Source organism: Miniopterus schreibersii, assembly GCF_964146895.1.
Source record: "Miniopterus schreibersii genome assembly, chromosome: 1".
NCBI classification, from domain to species: domain Eukaryota; kingdom Metazoa; phylum Chordata; class Mammalia; order Chiroptera; family Miniopteridae; genus Miniopterus; species Miniopterus schreibersii.
In genome coordinates this window covers 26,280,862-26,300,558 of record NC_138101.1, presented here as the reverse complement: position 1 = coordinate 26,300,558, position 19,697 = coordinate 26,280,862, and the positions used below count along the sequence as shown (strand labels likewise).

General features: G+C 39.8%; 1 protein-coding gene across 1 annotated transcript in view; it reads right to left on the bottom strand.

The window, feature by feature from the left end:
• The window catches only part of GABRB1 (gamma-aminobutyric acid type A receptor subunit beta1), a gene marked incomplete at its 3' end in the record, with an annotated part of 293,372 nt that extends 274,524 nt beyond the window's left edge, over window positions 1-18,848 (bottom strand). Inside the window, exons 1-3 of the mRNA XM_081150128.1 lie at window positions 18,488-18,848; window positions 18,249-18,340; window positions 17,771-17,838 (exon numbers count right to left, since the gene is read on the bottom strand). Of these exons, the coding sequence (XP_081006254.1) occupies window positions 17,771-17,838; window positions 18,249-18,340; window positions 18,488-18,567 (240 nt within the window). The 5' untranslated portion in view covers window positions 18,568-18,848. The remainder of the gene's footprint in view (window positions 1-17,770; window positions 17,839-18,248; window positions 18,341-18,487) is intronic.
• Window positions 18,849-19,697: the final 849 nt, after the last annotated feature.

Sequence of the window (19,697 nt, the reverse complement as noted above, 5' to 3'; positions counted from 1 at the left end):
ATTAGTCTGTGCTTCCCTGAGCTGTTTGCAATTGGCCTTTATTTTCCCCTTTGTAACTGGAACTTCCACACATACAAAAAAAATTCTTGGGGACTTCTAACTAGCATACACATACACACATATATATGATATATATGTTATAAATCATATATCATATATATTGATATCATATATTTATATCATACATATGATAATATATGTGGTATAAATATATATATATTTACTGGCTGACATGGATGTTTCTTTTCTAGTAATTCTCCAATAAAATCAGAAGGTAAAGGGCTCTGGAAGTTACAAAATAATATACTGGTCTGATGATTTCAATTACGAAAGTCATTCTTAAATGACATATTTTCATACCTCAGTAAAACCCATAAGGCATTATGCCTAAAATTATAAATTTTCCTGAATTCCGCCTTCTGTTGCACCCACCCCCGGGAACTCAGCAATATCCTCGAACGAAAGGTAATAAATCCCAACTTATTGACCTGTGTGTGCCCACACCTGTGCGGGGCCCGAGCTGCCGTGAAAGCACGTGCATAGTTAAGCCTGTCCTTGCTAAACTCCTCACTGAGACATAAAAGCACCTATCTGTAAGGGATGAACAAGTACAGCAAGGTCTGTATTGGTGAGTAGCAGTACTATGCTTTATTTAGTACCAAAACAAAAAGTAAATGTGAAAGCCTGGAATGGCTTTAGCACAATTTAGAGGTCTCTGGAATAGCCTAACTCTGCATTTTTGAAATACAGAAACAACAGTTTATTTCAAGCCAGTCGTTTTCCCCTAATCTGTGTCCCATAAATGTCTCCTCCTTTACAAATACACAGTTTCTCTGCAGTAAATCCTTTTGTTTTTTATTTCTGGAGAAGCAAGCTAAGTGATTGTCATATTTCCACTGGCATCGTGTAGATCAAGCCAAAAGAAACGGAAGTTTTAAAAATTTTTAATACCTACTCTTCTAGGAGGCAGGAATTTGAAAAATACCTCCTGTAAGCTCTGTGGTGATAATAACTTGCTATTTTAACCTCAAGATGCCATCTGCATTTCATAATGTGATTTCCCAGTTCTGAAAGGACAGTGATGAAATGATCTGACCTTTACGTATTCCTGTTTGATTTCTCTCTCAGTGTTCTGTGGGAAAAATAAAATGAGCTAAATATACCTGAGCCTTTTCTGTCTCCTCTACCCTGAAATGGGTCGTCTAATTAGCTTCCCCACTGTCCCCACCAAGACACAGTTGTCACGCTCCCCCCTCCTGTTGTTGAAGCCTGCCCCCTCTCCCCCCATCAGAGAATCCCGCAGTGGAGAGCAGTTCTTTCTTCCCACTGGCAGGAAATCTTGTGAATTGAAAAATAACAGATTTTAGATTTTCTGAGTCTTCATCTTGGACTCAAACAAACAAATCCCCCCTGCGAGCAAACCCGATAGGAAAGATGTTGTGCTGCCTGTTTTATGGACCATGACGAGGGCCATGATGAGGATGCCAATGGAGGGAGAAGAGGGAATCTGGACTCCCACCAAACAGCCTTCTCCTCTGGCGAGAGGGATTTTCTTTTTTTTATGTCTCTGATCATAAGAAGATTAAGAGGTAAGGCTCTGTCCAGGAAAGTCATCCAGCTGAACCGGAGCAAGCACACCAACTATTCCCCATGCTAATGCTTGTCTGAGGCCTGAAATTCAAAACTCCATCCTCTGGGAGGGATACTACCTGACCCTTCACTTAGAGAAATATTTGTGGTTCTTAATAGAACAATTCAGAGTAAAATGAACTCTTAAATGAAAAGAAGAAAAAAAAGAATTGTTGGGTAAAATACGAAAGGCAGCATGATATTGTGATTTATAAGTTTATATTTCATCTTTTTCCCCTCCATCGTTCCATTTTTCTGGCACAGAGATCCTAAGCCTTTGGAACCTATAAATCATGAGAGTGATAAAGGTGACTTTTGTTGTGTTAATGAGGTGGCTTTTGGAAGGATCAAGGTGGCCAACCACAGGATTAGAGGATTGGAACTTTCAGTCCCACCCCTTGACCTCCAGGCAGGGGAGAAGGGCTGAAGATGGAGATCACCAATGGCCAATAATATAATCAATCATGCCTATGTAATGGAGCCTCCATAAGAACTCAAAAGGATGGGGTTTGGAAAGATTCTGGGTTGGTGAACACATGGAGGTGCTGGGAGAGTGACGGTCCTGGAGAGGGCCTAGAAGCTCTGCACCCCTTCCCCATACTTTGCCCTGTGTATCTCTTCCATCTGGCTGCTCCTCATTATTTCCTTTTATAATAAACCAATGATCTAGTAAGTAAATTGTTTCTCTGAGGTGTGTGAGCTACTGTAGAAAAAAGAGTTGAACCCTAAAAGGAGATCGTGGAAATCTCTGAATTATAGCCAGTTGATTATAAAAGTAAATGTACCCTGGGCTTGCAACCAGCGTCTGAAGTGAGGGGCAGTCTTGTAGAACTGAACCTTTAACATGTGGAATCTGATGCTATCTTTGGATAGATAGTGTCAGAATTGAGTTGTACTGTAGGACAACCAGCTGGTGTCCAGACAACTGCTTGTTGTATGTGTGAGAAACACCCTCCCCACACTGCACCCTCCCACACAAACATACACATTGGAATTGTGTCCCAGAACCCCAAAGCGGGGGTTAAATATTTGTCTTTAAAATCAAAGAGGTCTGAGTTTTCAACATGACTCTAACACAAATCAACATTCCTCGATTCAGTTCTTTATCTGTGAAACTGGGATGTTAAATGTTCCTATATCTGATGGATGTTGTAAAAACTGATGTCAAGTATTCTGGTACTCAATACATGGTACGTATTCATTGTACTTTAACTATTTCTATTCTTAATTTAAGGTTGTCTTTTTCCCCCTGGACTGCACACAGAAGTATACACAGACTTTAGTTAAATGCATTATATTATAAATTTAATTCAACATGTTTAACTCAGTCTGACCTGTGTGGAAGGCATTTATCAGGCATAGACCTCAAGAAGCTCTCATTACAGGAGACCCCTGGCATTTGAGGATTTAATGTCTCCTGCATCTTTTCTTTATTATCTACCCTAAATGTTAGTGACATGCAACTTTTTCTGAGATGTAAGTGTGAGTAGTGTGTACTGTAAGGTCAATAAATTAGTTGTTCCAGGAAGAGCAACTGAATTAATGACAGTCCAGCCAAGCGCTCTGTCACTGCCTGAGTGTGTTTTGGTCAATTATGATCTCATGAAGACAGCTGGAATCTTGAATTATATATACTATAAAGGTGATCAAAATGTGGGGATTTTTGAAGATCTTAAAATGGATTATTTGTAAAAATCTTAGAAGGTCAAATTCCTTAATCAGAAAGGGTCCTAGAGAAATGCTCGCTCTTGTCTTGCCCTCTTGTCTTTGGACAGAAGATCTGTATAAGCCAACTACAACGCATATAATTATCTTTTCTTGCTCTGAAGCTTTCTAAGGATGGACACTTCCCAGATACTCTTTGTAGCTCGTTCCAGCATCTTCTCACTCATCACAGTCAAGATCCTTCCTGATGTCTAATCTAAGCTTTGCTTCTTTCTTCAAGGGTTCTCTCAGAAAGGGCGTGAAGTCTATTCCCTCTTCCTATTTCCAATAAGTGCCTAGCACAGTCCTCGCCGTAATACCTGCGAACAACCGCTCCAACGTGGTTTCAGTCAGGGAGTGGATCAAACATTTCCATAAGCCCGAGGACCCTAATCAAGCCACAACTTAATCTTCACAAAGCTTAACTCTGGGATAAGTAATATCGACTGCTAATGAACTTTGCTAAGTATTAGCCATATTTCCTAAGCTTTGAACCTCTCTATCTTTAAATGTTATTAGAAGTAATGATGTTTTCTGACCTGATTTAGTCACCTAACTCCTACACATAGACGCTGAAGCCAGTACACTTTGGTGCAAGTCACAACTCTATCAGTTAATAGTTGTGTAACTTAGGGCAAGTTTTTCAACTTTCCACATCTCAGTTTCCTTATTAGTAGAGATAATAATGATACATACTTCATTTGGCTGCATTATGGATTAAGTGGATTAACACTTAAGGTCCTGAGACCAGTACCCAGTTTGTAGAAGTGCTCAGTAAGTACTATTACCAAGGCTACAGGATGATTTTCCAGACCTTATCATCTTATCTCTACAGCCGGCTTAGTATTACTTTCTCTGCCTGGAAAATCCAGCCTTTCCTACCTGCACTATCTTCCTCTTAAACGTCTCAGCTTGGTTGACTCTCTTATCTACCATGAAATTAGTTGTGATCTCATCTTCAGGGTCCCTTTTTTAGTACTATTTTTAGTCAATTATGATCTCATGAAGACAGTTGTCTTTTCAAACTTACCTTCTCAGTGAGATTCCTGGCTTTTCCTTGAAGGAATAAAGTAAACCCTACAATTTTTAATAACCCTTCGTAATTCCTAGCAAGTTTCTTTGCTCTTACGGAGCACTTGGTGAGCAAAGGTGAGCTGATAGATGACGTGTTTATTTATCGGATTATCTCAAACTTAGTGTAAAAATTCTTATTAGGTTATCTCATCTACTCTACCTAATTCTAGTGTTTATATTTACATAAGAAGCACTAATAACTGTTCTTGGTACACAGTAAGTACTCAATAAATAAGATCATAATGAAGAAAGGAAGAGAAATATTTTTCCCAAGTCAGGCAACACATTATCTCATTTGGCTTCAATGACCTAAATTCAATGACCTTGAATTTATCCTTCAATAAATTCAATGACCTTGAATTTATCCTCATTTTAAAGATGAATAAATTCAAGCTTTGAGTGGCAAAGGATGATCATAAACCCTGGTTTTCCCAGGACAGTATTGGTTTACACTTCTTGTACCAGGACATAGTAATGGTGTTCCCATTCATTATCAAAAGTGCACATTTGCACAATAAATGACCAGCTTAATTAACGTCAAGGTAACATATCCTGTAAGTGGAGGGGTTATAACTAAAACTATATAACTAAGTCAACTCCAGAGCTCTAATCCCTAGGCTAACCTCATGGAAAAGCATATATCTTATTTCTTCCACATACCAGGGAGTAATGCAAAATATAAAATTTAGAGAGCTTTGGGAGGGCCACATACAGATTGAAACTTTAAGTTTGAGAGGTCTCAGACAACCAAGAGAACCAAGAAAACATGATCAGGTGGCAAGGTGGGGGAAATTATTTCCATTTATTTTCTGTCATCTCACAGAATAATTCCCCCATTAGAAAAACTGTGAATTTTACCTGCACAATGAAAACATCATACAAAAATATTATTATATTTGATTATGCATGTGATGAATGTTATACCTGATGTTTTGGCATTAAAAAGGAAGAGGTTCATTAAAAACCTGGAAGATAATAGAAAAATAATAGAAATACCAGCACTTAAAATTTATATAGCAATTTAAAGATTATACAGAACATATTTGTATCGGATTTATCTCTTTTGATTCTCACAGTTCCCTGAAATAGGTAGAACAGAAATAATTATTTCTATTTTACATGGAACTAAAAATCAAAGGGCTTAAGTAAGTCATTAGATTTATACTTGATAGTATAAATTAGGATACAACATCATTCTGACATTTCAAAGTGATTTAAAATTATTCAAACATAACTTGACAGGAAGCACTTTCAAGGGGAATGTACTTAAGGGAAAAAAACAAAATTATATTTGCCAGAAAGGTTGTGTCTGGACTTAAAAAACTGCCTGTGTGCTGCCCCACTAGACACTGATTTTAACTACGAGATTCATCAGGTTTTTAAAACTGCAAGACATTATCTTCACCTTGCCCAGTCAGCATAGGCGCTCCACCTAGAGAGAACAGAGGTGAATTTGTTCATTTCACATCTTGGGCTACAAAATATTGGGCATCACTGTCAAATCCAGCCAAATGCCTTCCGAATGAGAGGATCAGCGTGAACAATGCTGCCCCAGCACACCTGAGCCACTTTTTTCTAGTGGTTTCATATCAGGTCCCAAAGTCAGGAAACTGCTGATTCTGGGCAAAAGTATAAAATAACTCTGGTGTCCCCTCTCTCCTCATGTCCTTGTCTTATCTCTGTCCTTTAAATAAACCCGTTTGCTCATCCAACCATTCATTCACACTCTGGTTTAAATACAGGAATTGAAAACTAGCCTTATTGTTGCCTCTCTCAGGGTTAGTTGCATTTCAGTGTAATCAAAGCTAAAGATATTGAGATCTGATGAAGGCATTTCAAGCTGCTGGCATCCCACTTAACCTGAAATCACCTTCTGTAGATGCTACCTACCTACATTACCAACAGTCTCCTATTTTGACTCAAAAACAAACTTCCACTCAGTGAGACTGAATAGTATTGAAAAAGAACAATGGTATTTGCTTTGCTTGAATTTGGGTTCACGTATCTCTGTCAATTTTGCAGAATCAGAGGTGCAAGTCCTTTAAAATGTGGAATAGCGGCAAGGTGACAATGCAAAAACATAATTCATCAAGATATGCTTATGTTCTAAAACACTGATATTGAATACAGTAGGGCAGATCCCATCTGTATATCCTGAAAGTCATTCCCTTTCACAAATTCAGAGAACAAGGTTATGAGATTCCCTTCAAACTTCATGACAACACAGCTTGTGGGGTGTCTCCCAAAGTGGTATTTGCATAGGCCTGGGAGATAGGCACCAATAGCTCACCACGGACTGAATGTGATTTTCCAGTTTTGGGAACACATTCTACTCTCCAAATTTTTCATCCTGTCCTCTCATTCCCAACTTCAGAACTTCTAAAAAGCAGATCTCAACAAACTAAGCCTAGTGTTCAGTTGACCAACATTATTAAATCTTTATAGTGAATCTGTTTTTCTCTCCTCTCAGCAGCCTCCACTTAGGAGTTAGTATGAACTGCAATTTTTATTTTCTCAGTTGTTTCTTTGGGATGTGTTGACTTGTGTGTGTTTGTTGGGGGTGGAGTGGGTGACAGGGCAGAGGGGTTGTGATGTCAGTGGAAAGAATCTTTTATCACTGTGTGGTAGTTGATTTAACACATTTACTAGTTATGACAAATTACTGTGTGGATGTGAGAGTTTCAGACAAAGGTTGACATTTGAAAGCAAACATACCATGTAACTGCAAGGACACAATTGGAAGCAAAAATGACTAGATACATAGATAGACAGACACAGAAATATATAGATATAAATTACATAAATATATATTTCAAGATTAGATATATTTTTTCATTTATATTTTCCAATTTGATTAAGTTCCTTGGTCATCCTTTAAAATCTAACTTATTCACAACAATTCACTTTGTAGTCATCAGCCAATTTATTCTTTAATATCTCTTAAATGTTTCCAGAAATAGTAATAGTTCAGGTGCCAATATGGAGATAACATTTTGCAAATTAAAAAGTCATTATTTTTCTACAGCTGATAATTTTGTGTGTGTGTATGTGTGTGTGTATGTATACATGCATAGTGTATTGTACAGAGGTCTCCGACTTACAATGGTTTGACTTACAATTTTCCAACTTTACAATGGTGCAAAAGCGATATGCAGTCAGTAAAAATACGCAGTCCGTACTTCAAATTATGAATTTTGAATTTTCCCCAGGCTAGTGATATGCAGTAGGATACTCTCTCCTGGTGCTGGACAGTGGCAACGAGCCACAGCTCCAGTCAGCCAGGCAATCACAGGGTGAACAACCCTTGTTCGATAGTGTACCATGTTGCCAGCATTTTTTGGATACTGTGCTGTGTTTCTGCTTCCCATTGTGTCTATGAAATACCCATCTTTGTCTACTGCTTCTGGCGAGAAGGAGAGATGAAACTCAACATAACTGCCCAAGCGCAGGCTAATGTAAGTGTTCTGAGCACATGAAAGGCAGGATATGCTGAGCTAGGATGCTCAGTAGGTTAGGTGTATTAAATGCATTTTCAACTTATATTTTCAGTTGAGGATGGGTTTGTCAGAACATACCTCCATTATAAGTCAAGAAGCATCCACATACACACATATATATGCATTAATATTTGCCATGAAGTGATTTTGTGTCTGTGAAACTAGCTGTGCCATGTAATGAAGTTGTTTCTATGGAAACGGCTCATGATTCATGATCAACATAAAAGAAAATTACAGATGAAGGCATAAGGCAGACCTAACAGAGAAACTATTAATTCCTGAATTAAAAATTTAGATGCCATTATTACTCTTTCTTATGACTAGAAAAATTCTTTTATAATTGTAATAAATGTTATTGTTATTAAGTCCCTGCAATATGCAAGGAGTTACATAGCAAGCATAAAAAATATAATCCTAAACTTCCTGGAGCTTACACAGTGTGGGGGGTAAAGGCAAGGTTAAAAAAGAAAAACTTTATACATGCTGAACGATGATCATTGTTTATATTGGGTCTTTTGTCTTTTCAGAGTCTTAAATTTTTATATGCTTAATACAGAGTCTTGATTTTTTATATGCTCAATACACGTGTTCTCCTGCAGAATTCTTTCTAGTGTGGCTACAGAAAATCTCCATAGAAGAAAGATGACTTCCTGCGGGTTCTGAAGTACCTCCAGATGGATTTGGGTGGGAGAGGCTTGCAGGTGGTAGGAAGGAGAAATGATGGCCTCTGACATGAGAAAATATTCTAGGCACAGGTAGGATTTCAAATAAATGTCACCGACTGTCTCTCTGAAAACCACAAAACTGTATCTTTTGACTAGAGAACTGTATATCATTGCCCTGAAAATAATAGATCAGAAGAAGAAAAACCTCCCCAGGGGTCACAGAGGGTTAGAGTAGGCAGGGACCCTAGCTTTCAACAAATCTGTTCCCCTGCTTTCAGAAAGGATCCCAAATAAATACTCTCATTCAAACAGGATTCACTCCTAGCAACTTGCCTGATTAATCCAATCAGCAACAGAGCAAGGCATCCAGCCTCTAACTTTTCTGTTGCATCTGAAGGGCCCTAAACCCATGCTCCTTTTCAGATGAGGTAGGCATAGAATAGCTGATTGCTCACAGCTACCTAAGGACCTTCTTCTAGCTGAATCTATTTCTCGAGCTGTTTCGGTGTCTTCTTTCTCTAAACTAAATAAAACAATATCTGAATATCCCTTTGTTTAAATAGGTATCCTCTTTCCAGGAGACCATTTGTGGGGGAAAGGGCTCTGTTGAATTCTTGTTTAAAATCATCCCCACCAGGTCTTTCAACTGTTTCAGTTCTGCAAAGTTCCTGGGAGCCACTTTTTAATTTCCTAGCAGCTAAGCTTCATTTCTCTGGGCACACTATTGGCCTCACCTGTGCTGTCTGTTATACCCAGTTTCATTGTATCTCCAAATACGATTTCTATGAGAACTCACACTGCTTTCATGCCATTTCACATGGAAACACAATGTTCTAGAAGGGCTCTGAATCATTTTAGGAGAAGAGAGCAGGTGCTGTGTAAGTGGGCTCCCTCTACATCGATTTTCCCACCTGTATAGTTTTATAAAGGCAAGTAAAACAGAGTATAAAGATCACTTCTCTGGGGGACCTGTTAGGGTCTAGGTCCTCCTTCATAAAGAACAATATTGCTGGAGATTAAAGTTGACTGCACTCTAGTCTCTGTCTTTGGCCAGCACCCTTTCTCCATATCTCTAACCAACCCATTTTAGCCACCACATTTATGGGCCCCGGGATTTCTCCCTATAGAATTTGTCTTATCTGTGAACAGAACTAGAAGAGTCACCAAGGAACTGGTATTTTTGAGGATAGTTCCCATTTCTACTATTCTACCTCGATGTTCTCACAAGTACCTTATAACAACATGCTCTGATTTTTTTTAAAAATCTGAAAACATGTTCATCCACCTCAGTGCTGAGCAAGATGGTTGCTGCTTCTTTACCTTTGCTCACCCCAGTAGATGGTGCCCATCACACAATAGGGTGCCCCTTAGGATGTCCTAACTTCATTTCCTCTTTAACCCCCACAATCTAACCAGTCACAAAATCACTCTAATTTGTCTTTGTTGAATATCATTTGCCCCCTTCCCATTGCTAAGGCTACCGTTCTACTTTAAGCATTTATCATTTCTCACCTGGACTTTGAAAAACTCTCTTGGCTTCTTAACTAGGAACACTTGCAGCCTACTCTAATTCATTCTCCACATAGCTACCAGAACGATCTATCCGAAATGCAAAACATAACACCTGTTAAAATCTTCAGCAGGTTTCCTGTATTTCAGGATTAGGTTTCATTTCCTTAGCCTACCAATTCCAGTTCCATTGTCTCTGTCTCTCTGTGTCTCCCTTTCCCTTTCTCTCTCTCTCTCTGCCTCTGTGTGTATGTGTGTGCGCACACGAGCGCGTGCACCGTTCATAAAGCAAACAATTCAAAAGTATATATAAAGCATTGTAAGGATCCCTCCAACTCATATTCCTAGTCCTGGGTCCACTTCCAAGAGAAACCCTGTTACTCATTTCTTGTGTATTCTTCCAGAAATTGTCAGCACGAATACAAAAAATATGTTTATAGACTGGCTTTTTTTTTTTTTTTTTTTTACACAAGTAAGAACACTCAATAGCATTGTTTTACTCTTTGCTGTTAGAATTCTGTCTTACCTCCTGACAATCTTCCCTGAGCCCTTTAAGTTCTACAGTAGTGAATTACCTGCAGTTCCCAGAATACTCCACGATGTTTTCAGGCACACCTGCCAATGCCTATGCCCTTCCTTTTGTTTGGTAGGTTCTTTTGTTTATTTGCAGCCTATATATGGTGCTAACTACTCTACCTGTTTAAGATTCATGTCAAGCATTAGCCCTTCACCATGCCTTAGAAACCACTCCTCTGTGTACTCATAGGGTCCTGGACTTGTATGTCTCTATCATAGCATCTACCACATTGTCTAAAATAATCTCATGTATACATTGTTTTGTACACTGTGAAATATTTGAAAGTATGGGGCATGTCTTAGTTATATTTCCACCCCTAGAGCCCAGTTTAGGCCATGAAAAAAGGCTAATTGTCTGTAAGCATGTGTTAAACCCAAACACCTCAAGACCACGGTAACTATGGATGATTCAAAATCTTTCAAAGGGGAAAAATCTTCACTCGGGGATAGAAATTTTAAATAACATATGTTTTAAAAGACTAAATGCTACAAGAACAGAGATCATATATTTTATTCACAAGAGTAGTTGAATAAATGCTCTTGGAAGAATGGCCTTTAATCTTAAATATACAATATGATGATGAGTTTTATTGGAGCTGCAAAGGTGGGAATACCTTAGGCACTTAATGAAGGGATAGCAGATAAAACTACTAGTAGAAAAACAATGACTATGAAAATGGGATAGCTGGGCTCATGAAAGAAACCCACACATCTTTCACTATGTTTTTGTATCCAGACTTTTTCACTAAGTTATTGCTTCTGATAGGAATTAATTATAAATCCTTTCTTGAGCATTTCTGTCAAGTGCCAAGTAATAGATTGTTATTTACTACTGACTATTAACTTCTTTTGATAGAAAGCACTTAAGCAATTTCATTAAATGCACAATCTGTTGAAAACAGGAGTATTCTAAAATGCAGAAACTCGATGGTGATATTATGAAAAATAGGATTCGGCACTCCGAAAAAGTTCATGGGGAAACTGTACTAACATGTAATCAATTATAAGCATATATTCATCCATCTTCCTATTATCCTCAAGGATGGTAATGTCATTTGAGTTATTAAAACTCAAATCATTTGGAAAAATTTAATACCATTTTTCTTTTGAAATGTTTTCCCTTCCTTGAGAATGCAAGTTTTCATTGTGTGTTTTGAGGATGCTATTAAGACTTTGTGGGCAGACCAAGACAAAAATCATCGAACACAGAATTGATACTAAGTGATGTTCAGGTGAGATAAACACCCTTGCTACCAGACCACCTGATGGAAAGATTTTAGGTGGGATAGGTAAATCCTTTAGGATACACAGATCCTAGAAAATAATGGTTTTCTTCTGTTTCACATTAAGTGTTGTACAAAGTATTAGTTTGGCAGTAGTGGAGTAATGTTCCCAGCTTGAATACAATGGACAGTATCGAACAGAAATAGTTCTAATTTGGTCTTGGCTCCAATATTTAATGCAATAAAAACCAGGCCTCAGTCAAGTCTCATTTTGAAGACGATTGAGCCAACATTTCTCATTGCTGTCTTTGGGAATGTGTATAACTAGGGAAAAAAAAAGGAAGGTAATGCCATGACCAACCAAAATGATGATTCAAGAGACCCAGACTGCCTACAATAATTACTGCCATGTTCCCAGGAGGCTACCATCGCTTGCACTCAGTGGGAATTCAATAAATGCTTGTTGGTTGATGCATTTAATGGGTGAATAAAATGGAACAGGGGGGCTCTAACTAGAGAATAAGATAGAAAGGAAGAATCTTAATTTTGACAGTCTAAACTCTTTAAATGTCTAAGTTTATATCATAGAATATTTGAATTAGAAATAGGTTTAGCAATCAGGTCACTTACTTTCATTGTACAGAGGAGACACCTGAGGCCCAGAGAAGTCAAATGACTCAAGGTCCCAGAGCTAAATTCCACGAATATTTTTTAGTTGCCTAGCAGGTAGGAACCAGGCCCTAGAATCAGGCTGCCTGGTTTCAAATTCTGGCTCTGCCATTTACTGGCTCTGTAACTTCTGAACAAATTAGTTAACCCATCTCAACCGAAGTTTCCCTCTCTCAACATCAATTTCTCCATCTGTAATGTGTGACAATAACTGCATAGCCTTAAATCAAGGATTAAATGAGCTACTAATACAAAAAGAAAAAAACTACTTGATAACCATACCTTATACATAGGATGTGTGCAATAAATATTACTATTTATTTTTATTGTATTATACATTTTAATAGCTAGTGTGGCCTTGTAATCCTAAGAACACAGGATTTTAAATGTGTACTCAAACTTTTAAAAATCTGGACAGGATTGCTTTGATGTGGCTTAAGGTATAAAAAGATATTTCTGTTATCTCCAAACAGAAAGGCAAAGGGAAGTTTTCCTCTCTTAGTTTCTCCAGATGGTATAATATTATAACCCAGCACCTAAAAATGAGACCTGGTCTATTACTCATATAAGAGAAATATGTATTTATGTCTTTATTTAACTGCTGATATCTGTTCCTACCTTTAAATGGTACTGACCTACTTATGCAATTTGCAAAGGAATCCTATTATAACCTCAGAGGACTTACTGACAGCAGCAAGAGTATGTTTAGGCTATTTTACAAAGCTATTGCAAGCTCCTCCGTGGGGGCAAAAACAGTTTGCAATGTTCTCTGTTCTGAAGAGAAGTCATTGGTGTTCTGTAAAGCAGCAGGATAATACTGTCAGAGTGACAGTGCTTGGCAATATTTTCATAGCCATCATTTAAGGTTGGCTGACTCATAAGTATTGACACAGTTAGGAGGACTGCTTATTAGTCTAAGTCAAGCCCCATTATCCAGGCTCTTGCCTTTGTCCTGTTGCTTATCAAGTACCAAAGCTACCTGTTTAACTACCTGGAAATTAACTTGACACTTAATTTGGAACCTTGGAATAATACCATTCCTAGAGAAATTTAAGAGAAAAAAGATGTTCATTTCTTAATAACCCTAAATCTTAGGGTTACTCAAAGTAACCCTACTACTCAAAGTGCTGTCCACATACCAGCGAGCCACATCACCTGGGAGTTAGAAATGCAGGGTGTCCAACCCCACCCCAAACCTCTGATTTAGAATTTGCATTCTAACCTTTTTAAGATTTCAGGGTGATTCATAGACACATTTAAGATTCAGAAACACTGATTTGAAGAAATGAGTGGGGAAGGGAGGGATTCTGACAGGTGGTTACTGTTTTGTGTTACCAAGATGATGGTAATTAGAGATAAACTAAGTGTGTATCAGAAACCTGGAATCAAATATTAAAATAACAACAGCAGCAACAGTGGTCTTTAATGACACTGAGTACTTGGCCCTGTAATTACATTTGCTTTTCTTTTAGGCATTATTTATACGATTGGCTCGTTTTCATTTTTTACTTGTTTGTTTGTTTTCATTGTTATTTGTAATGCCTATAAAAGCATTCAGTTACATCCATCCATGCATGAAGAAAAAATAAATACATGTTAGTTATCTATTACTGGGAATGGCTACTTTAAGTTAGGACTCAATAGATGTAACATCTTCTGGGAGTGGTCGCTTGGACCATAGTGTCTTTAGGTTAAGGATAGGGAGCTCTGTGCTTGAAGGTCCAATTCGATCATCAGAAGCCACCTCTTTAAAAGAAGGAAAGACTAGTCTTTGAAATCTGAAATACAAGAGTTCAACCACTTGTTGGCATGTAATTAATATCATGTTTCCCCAGTCTACCACAAAGGGATGACTTGCTTATCATTATCTATGTTTTACTGGGTTTATATTAGCAAATGATAGTGGTTACTTGAGACAATTTTTTTTTTTTTGGGGGGGGGCTGCTGTCTCTTTTTTGTCCTAACTGCCTTCTGTTCATCTTTAGTCACTCTAGAGAGTGCTTTGTGTGTAGGTATATGGTTTGGCAGAAATTGTTAAGAGAGGTTTGAAGGGCTTAATATAACAATAAATGGAAATCACAGTGGTTTTTTAAAATGACAGTGATTGTTTATAATCACTGTCACATACACAATATATCACATGATACCAGAAGAAAAATCCTTCTTAATTCAATCAATACTATTCTTGCTTGAAAAAACAACAACCTTACTCTTAAGTATCTTTTTTCTATTTTTTCTGCATCAGAGGTTTGCATTCACTGCTCAGTAACTACGATTCTCAATAGTAGAGATCCTTGACTGTAAAAGCTGTCTATTTTACTTCCTAATTTTGGAAAAATATCTTCCATCCTGAAATATATAAATCAGAAAATACTTTTGATGCTATGCTAGTCTTTAAAACAGACAATGCTATAAACCAATATAGAATTATATTAATAACAAAAATTAACATAACCTAGTTTCGAACCCATTAATGGAATGCATAATTATCACGCCATTTTCCCAGCCATGGAATGGGTGGATAATGATGATAATGAATAAGAATATAAAAATGAGCAAAGCTTTAGTAACAAATTTTAGTCTAAATTTTCCTTAAAGCTATTTTTATTATATTCTTTGTCCATTCTTATTTTTTAAATTAACTTTGGTGAAAATTTCCTATTAAATAACCTCAAAAGTTACTGTCTATCAGGCCACTAAAACATGATTAATAAAAGAAGCAATTAGTATTTCCCACAGACATTCCACCCCTACTTACATTATCTAAAAACCAAAGCATATTATAGACCATTCTCTTCACCAGGGCTAACCATGCAGGCTGTGTTTATACAACACCCTCAATCCTAAACTTCCTCTTTGTTTCCATTTTTCTTGCAGTTATTTCCAGTCTATTTATTGCAATGCTTTGCCATGGATGAGAGAAGAGAAAATAAACCTTGGGTCCTGCTGGTAGCTCGCATTAAAAGGGGAAACAAGGAGTAACCTAACCAAGTTTTACTCCTTCAGTGCTAGTGCTTCTCATTTCCCATCTCTCTCTAACGCGACTGTGGAAAGGTGGTACATATTTTAGTATAATGTATCTCTCATTGATTTATCTGCTCGGAGAATATTTTTAAAAATCAAGTACATATACACATGGTGCGGCGAGTAAATAGGCTGTGTTATTCCATCATGAGGAGCTCTTTCCAGTGGCACTGCAATTAAATGATTTTTCTGAGCTTATGTATGAATTCAGTCGAACAACTGGTTATACAGAGCTTTTTCTCTTGTGGTGGTTGTTTTGGTTAATAGCAACTTCCCAATTCAAGACAAATTAAAAACAAAAAAACAAAAAACACCTGAAAAGATGTTTGTAAATATAGTCAATAGAATTATACATTTTTTTAAAATTCTGAAAAGTATAATATGCTATACAGAAGACTAACCACTGGCAAAGGCACTGTTTGCCTTTTGAGCTTTCCTAATCTTGTCCTATTTTATAAATTATCTATGGGGGTACTTACAAGGTGCCAAAATAAAAGAATAAAAATATTATTACATGATACAAACAACTTGTTTTACTCTCATGTCTTTAGCTGCAATAGCATGGGTTGGGTGTGATTTGTATATGTATACATGTTATTATATTATCCAGTGTTTGTAAACATTGTGTTTTGGATTGCTTTATTTTAGTGACATGTATGCAAACAGAATATTATAAATAAGTCAGTCTATTAAAAATATTTGTCGTCAGAAAATATTCATTGTGCATTACTTTTGAAAAGTTGCTTTTCTTTTTCCAATACAACTAGAGACCTTATTTTAAAATTGTATTTTAAATACACTATTTAAATCCAGGTAAGTTACTATCAGGGTGAGCACCTCCTAAGGCATATATTTGCCTAGTCACTATGTTACTAATATTGTATGTCAACTGTAATTGAAAAATCAATTTTAAAAAGAAAAAAATAAAGTTGGGTACAACTGTAAAATACAGAAATTTAATAGTCACACTTCTATTATAATCATATTCAACAGATTATATTTCTTTCCTGTCCTAATCTTAAAAAAAAAAAAAAATCTTAAACCTTATCCTGTTAAAATAAAATGACACACTAGTAGTAAAATGAAAAGACAATTCAATAGCCTTTACAACTATAAAGGGATAAAATCCCTAAAGATTTTATTCTTTAAATTATTCAGGCTATCTAAATTTCAGCAAGCGGAAAAAAAAAAAAATGAGCTGATGCTCACGTAGATCTAGCTGTTCCCTAGGTGGTTAGTTCTAGAAAAGCAACAGGCTTTCCCCCCTGCCTGCTTCTGGTGAGAAGCAACAGTTAGAAACTCTAGCAACTAGCAAACTGCTACCTCACAGTGGCTGGAAGCAGCCAATAGAGAAAGCGACAGCTATGATTTCAATCCATTTTTGCAACAGCTTCCAAACGGGAACAGAGATAAAAAAGGAAACAATAGAATGTTAACCCTTTGAGACAAGGAAGGGTCTCGCTGCTCTCCCCCCACCCCCTTCCACCGTCCCTTGAATCATCAGGCCTCTTAGGCGTGCTTAAGTTCCTAGGGTAAAACAAAGCAATAACTCGAGTCATTCTGTTTCATCTGAAACTGGCAAGATGCAGCAAGACGAATTCAGACATCCGCACATGGGAGCAACGCAAGCCTCCCCAGAAGCTGGCCCGAGCGCTTTCCTATTAGCAAGCACGGGCTGTGGTCTCAGCCTGTTGCTCCGCCACACGGTGCGCTAGAGCCTCTAAAAAGGGATGGGACGCCCTGAAACCTCATCTGGGAGTTTGAGGGCTGGGTGGCGGGGCTGGGTCTGTCCGGCTCCCGGGCTGCGGGCCGGACCTGGCGAAGGGAGGCTGCGGACCACCGCGCGAGGCCCCTCGTGCAGGCCGCCCGGCCGCCGGCAGGTGGTGCCCTGGGCATCCGAACGCCGAGGAAGCCGGGCTGAAGTAGCGCTCAGACTCCGCCCCACCCACCGCGCCGCCAGTCACCAGTCTTTCCCCAAATAGTGCCGAGCACGTTTCCTCCGGAACGCCGCAGTGGCCCGTGTGTGTTGAAAATACAAACCAGGGGCAACAGGGTGTGTGCGCCAGCGTGGGGAGCGCGCGCGGACTGGGACTCCCCGGGCCGGGGCGAGATGACCGCCAATGAAACGCAGAGGACACGGGGACCGGTCCATTTGGTATCTGCGTAAGCCCGGCCGCGAGCCCGTCCCGAGGCCACTCACCATGTTCACTTCGGAGACCATGTCTATGCTGGCGACATCGATCCGCATCCCGACGTCCACGGGGGGACCTGCCGGGGAGGTGGGACACAGTATGGTCATAGTCTCAGAGTGGCGCCTGGCCGGGCGGGCAGAGGGGCTTCCTTTGCGCTCACTACACCGAGAGTGGGTTCCCCCTCCGCCCCCCCGCTGGCAGGGCACAGCTTGGGAAAACAGGTGTGGGCACACGCGTGATGCAGTGACTATGCAGAGGGCGTGTCGGGCCGGGAAAGGTCGGCTCTGCCTGGGGTTCATCCACCTGCGACTGGGGGATCCTGTGGGGTGGGTGGGGGTGGGTGTGTGTGTGTGTGTGTGTGTCCAGGGCGTAGGGCATAGTGCACGCTTGCGAAAATTACGTGTGTTTGTTTTTTTTAAACATTTATCTCTGGCAGGAAAGGAGAACTGGGTGTGGGTTACAGGTTGAAAAAAGATGAAGCTTTACCTCCAAAGTCCGGCCGCAAGCGAATGTCATATCCTTTGAGCAATCTGTCCACTGTCTCTTTCACGTATGACATGTTGCTGGGCTCATTGGCGCTGAAGGGAAGAAGTAGGGACCGTATTGAGAACGAGCAGAAACTGCGAGCAGACATGAAAACAGACAGGCACACCTACCCCAAATAACAAGCGACACGACCCGGCAGGCGGGGAACGCGACCACCGGCAGGAGGGAAGAACGCTCACCTGTGCGCACAACAGACCATGGCAATCACCGCCGGGAGGGAGAGGAGCCCCAGCCTCCCTCGCTTTTGCACTGTCCACATTACTAACTCTGATTAAAGAATTGTCTTTTCGGCGAAGATTCAAGGAATGCAACTTAGTCGGCGGCAGGGCAGTAATTCCCGAGCGGGCCGCGCATGCGCAGGGAGCGCTCGCTGCCAGGAGACACCTTGCGCCTCGCAGGCGAGCAGCGGAGCAGGCAACAGATTTCAGCGCCGGCAAGTTCCGGGCGGTGCTCGCGGCGGGAGTCGGGCCCTGCCGTCTGCCGGGGTCCTGCGTGCGCGCGTGCACAGGCACTGGGGGTTGCCGCGCTCTTTTCCTCTCTGCCCTCAACCTGCCTTTTTTTTTTTTTTTTTTAACTCAACTCGCAGGCAACTGGCTAAGGCTGCCTGTGATTGGCACCTTTCCTTAACAGTCACAGCGGTCCTGGAGCTGGGAGCCTGGAGACGGGGCGGTTCTCTGGTCTCCAGTGTGTGTGTGAGTGTGTGTGTGTGTGTGTGTGTGTGTGTGTGTGTGTGAGAGTGTATGTGAATGTGTGTGTGTGTGTGTGTGAGTGTGTGAGTGTGAGTGTGTGTGTGTGTGAGTGTATGTGTGTGTGTGTGTGAGTGTATGTGAGTGTGTGAGTGTGTGTGTATGTGAGTGTGTGTGAGTGTATGTGTGTGTGTGACTGTGTGAGTGTGTGTGACTGTGTGTGTGTATGTGAGTGTGTGTGAGTGTGTGACTGTGTGTATGTGTGTGTGACTGTGTGTGTGACTGTGTGTGAGTGTGTGTGTGTGAGTGTATGTGAGTGTGTGTGTGTGAGTGTATGTGAGTGTGTGTGTGTGTGTGTGTGAGTGTGAGTGTGTGTGTGAGTGTATGTGTGTGTGTGTGAGTGTATGTGAGTGTGTGAGTGTGTGTGTATGTGAGTGTGTGTGAGTGTATGTGTGTGTGTGTGACTGTGTGAGTGTGTGTGAGTGTGTGTGAGTGTGTGTGACTGTGTGTATGTGTGTGTGACTGACTGTGTGTGACTGTGTGTGTATGTGAGTGTGTGTGAGTGTGTGTGTGAGTGTATGTGAGTGTGTGTGTGTGTGTGTGTGTGAGTGTATGTGAGTGTGTGTGTGTGTGTGAGTGTGTGTGAGTGTATGTGAATGTGTGTGTGTGACTGTGTGTGTATGTGAGTGTGAGTGTGTGCGTG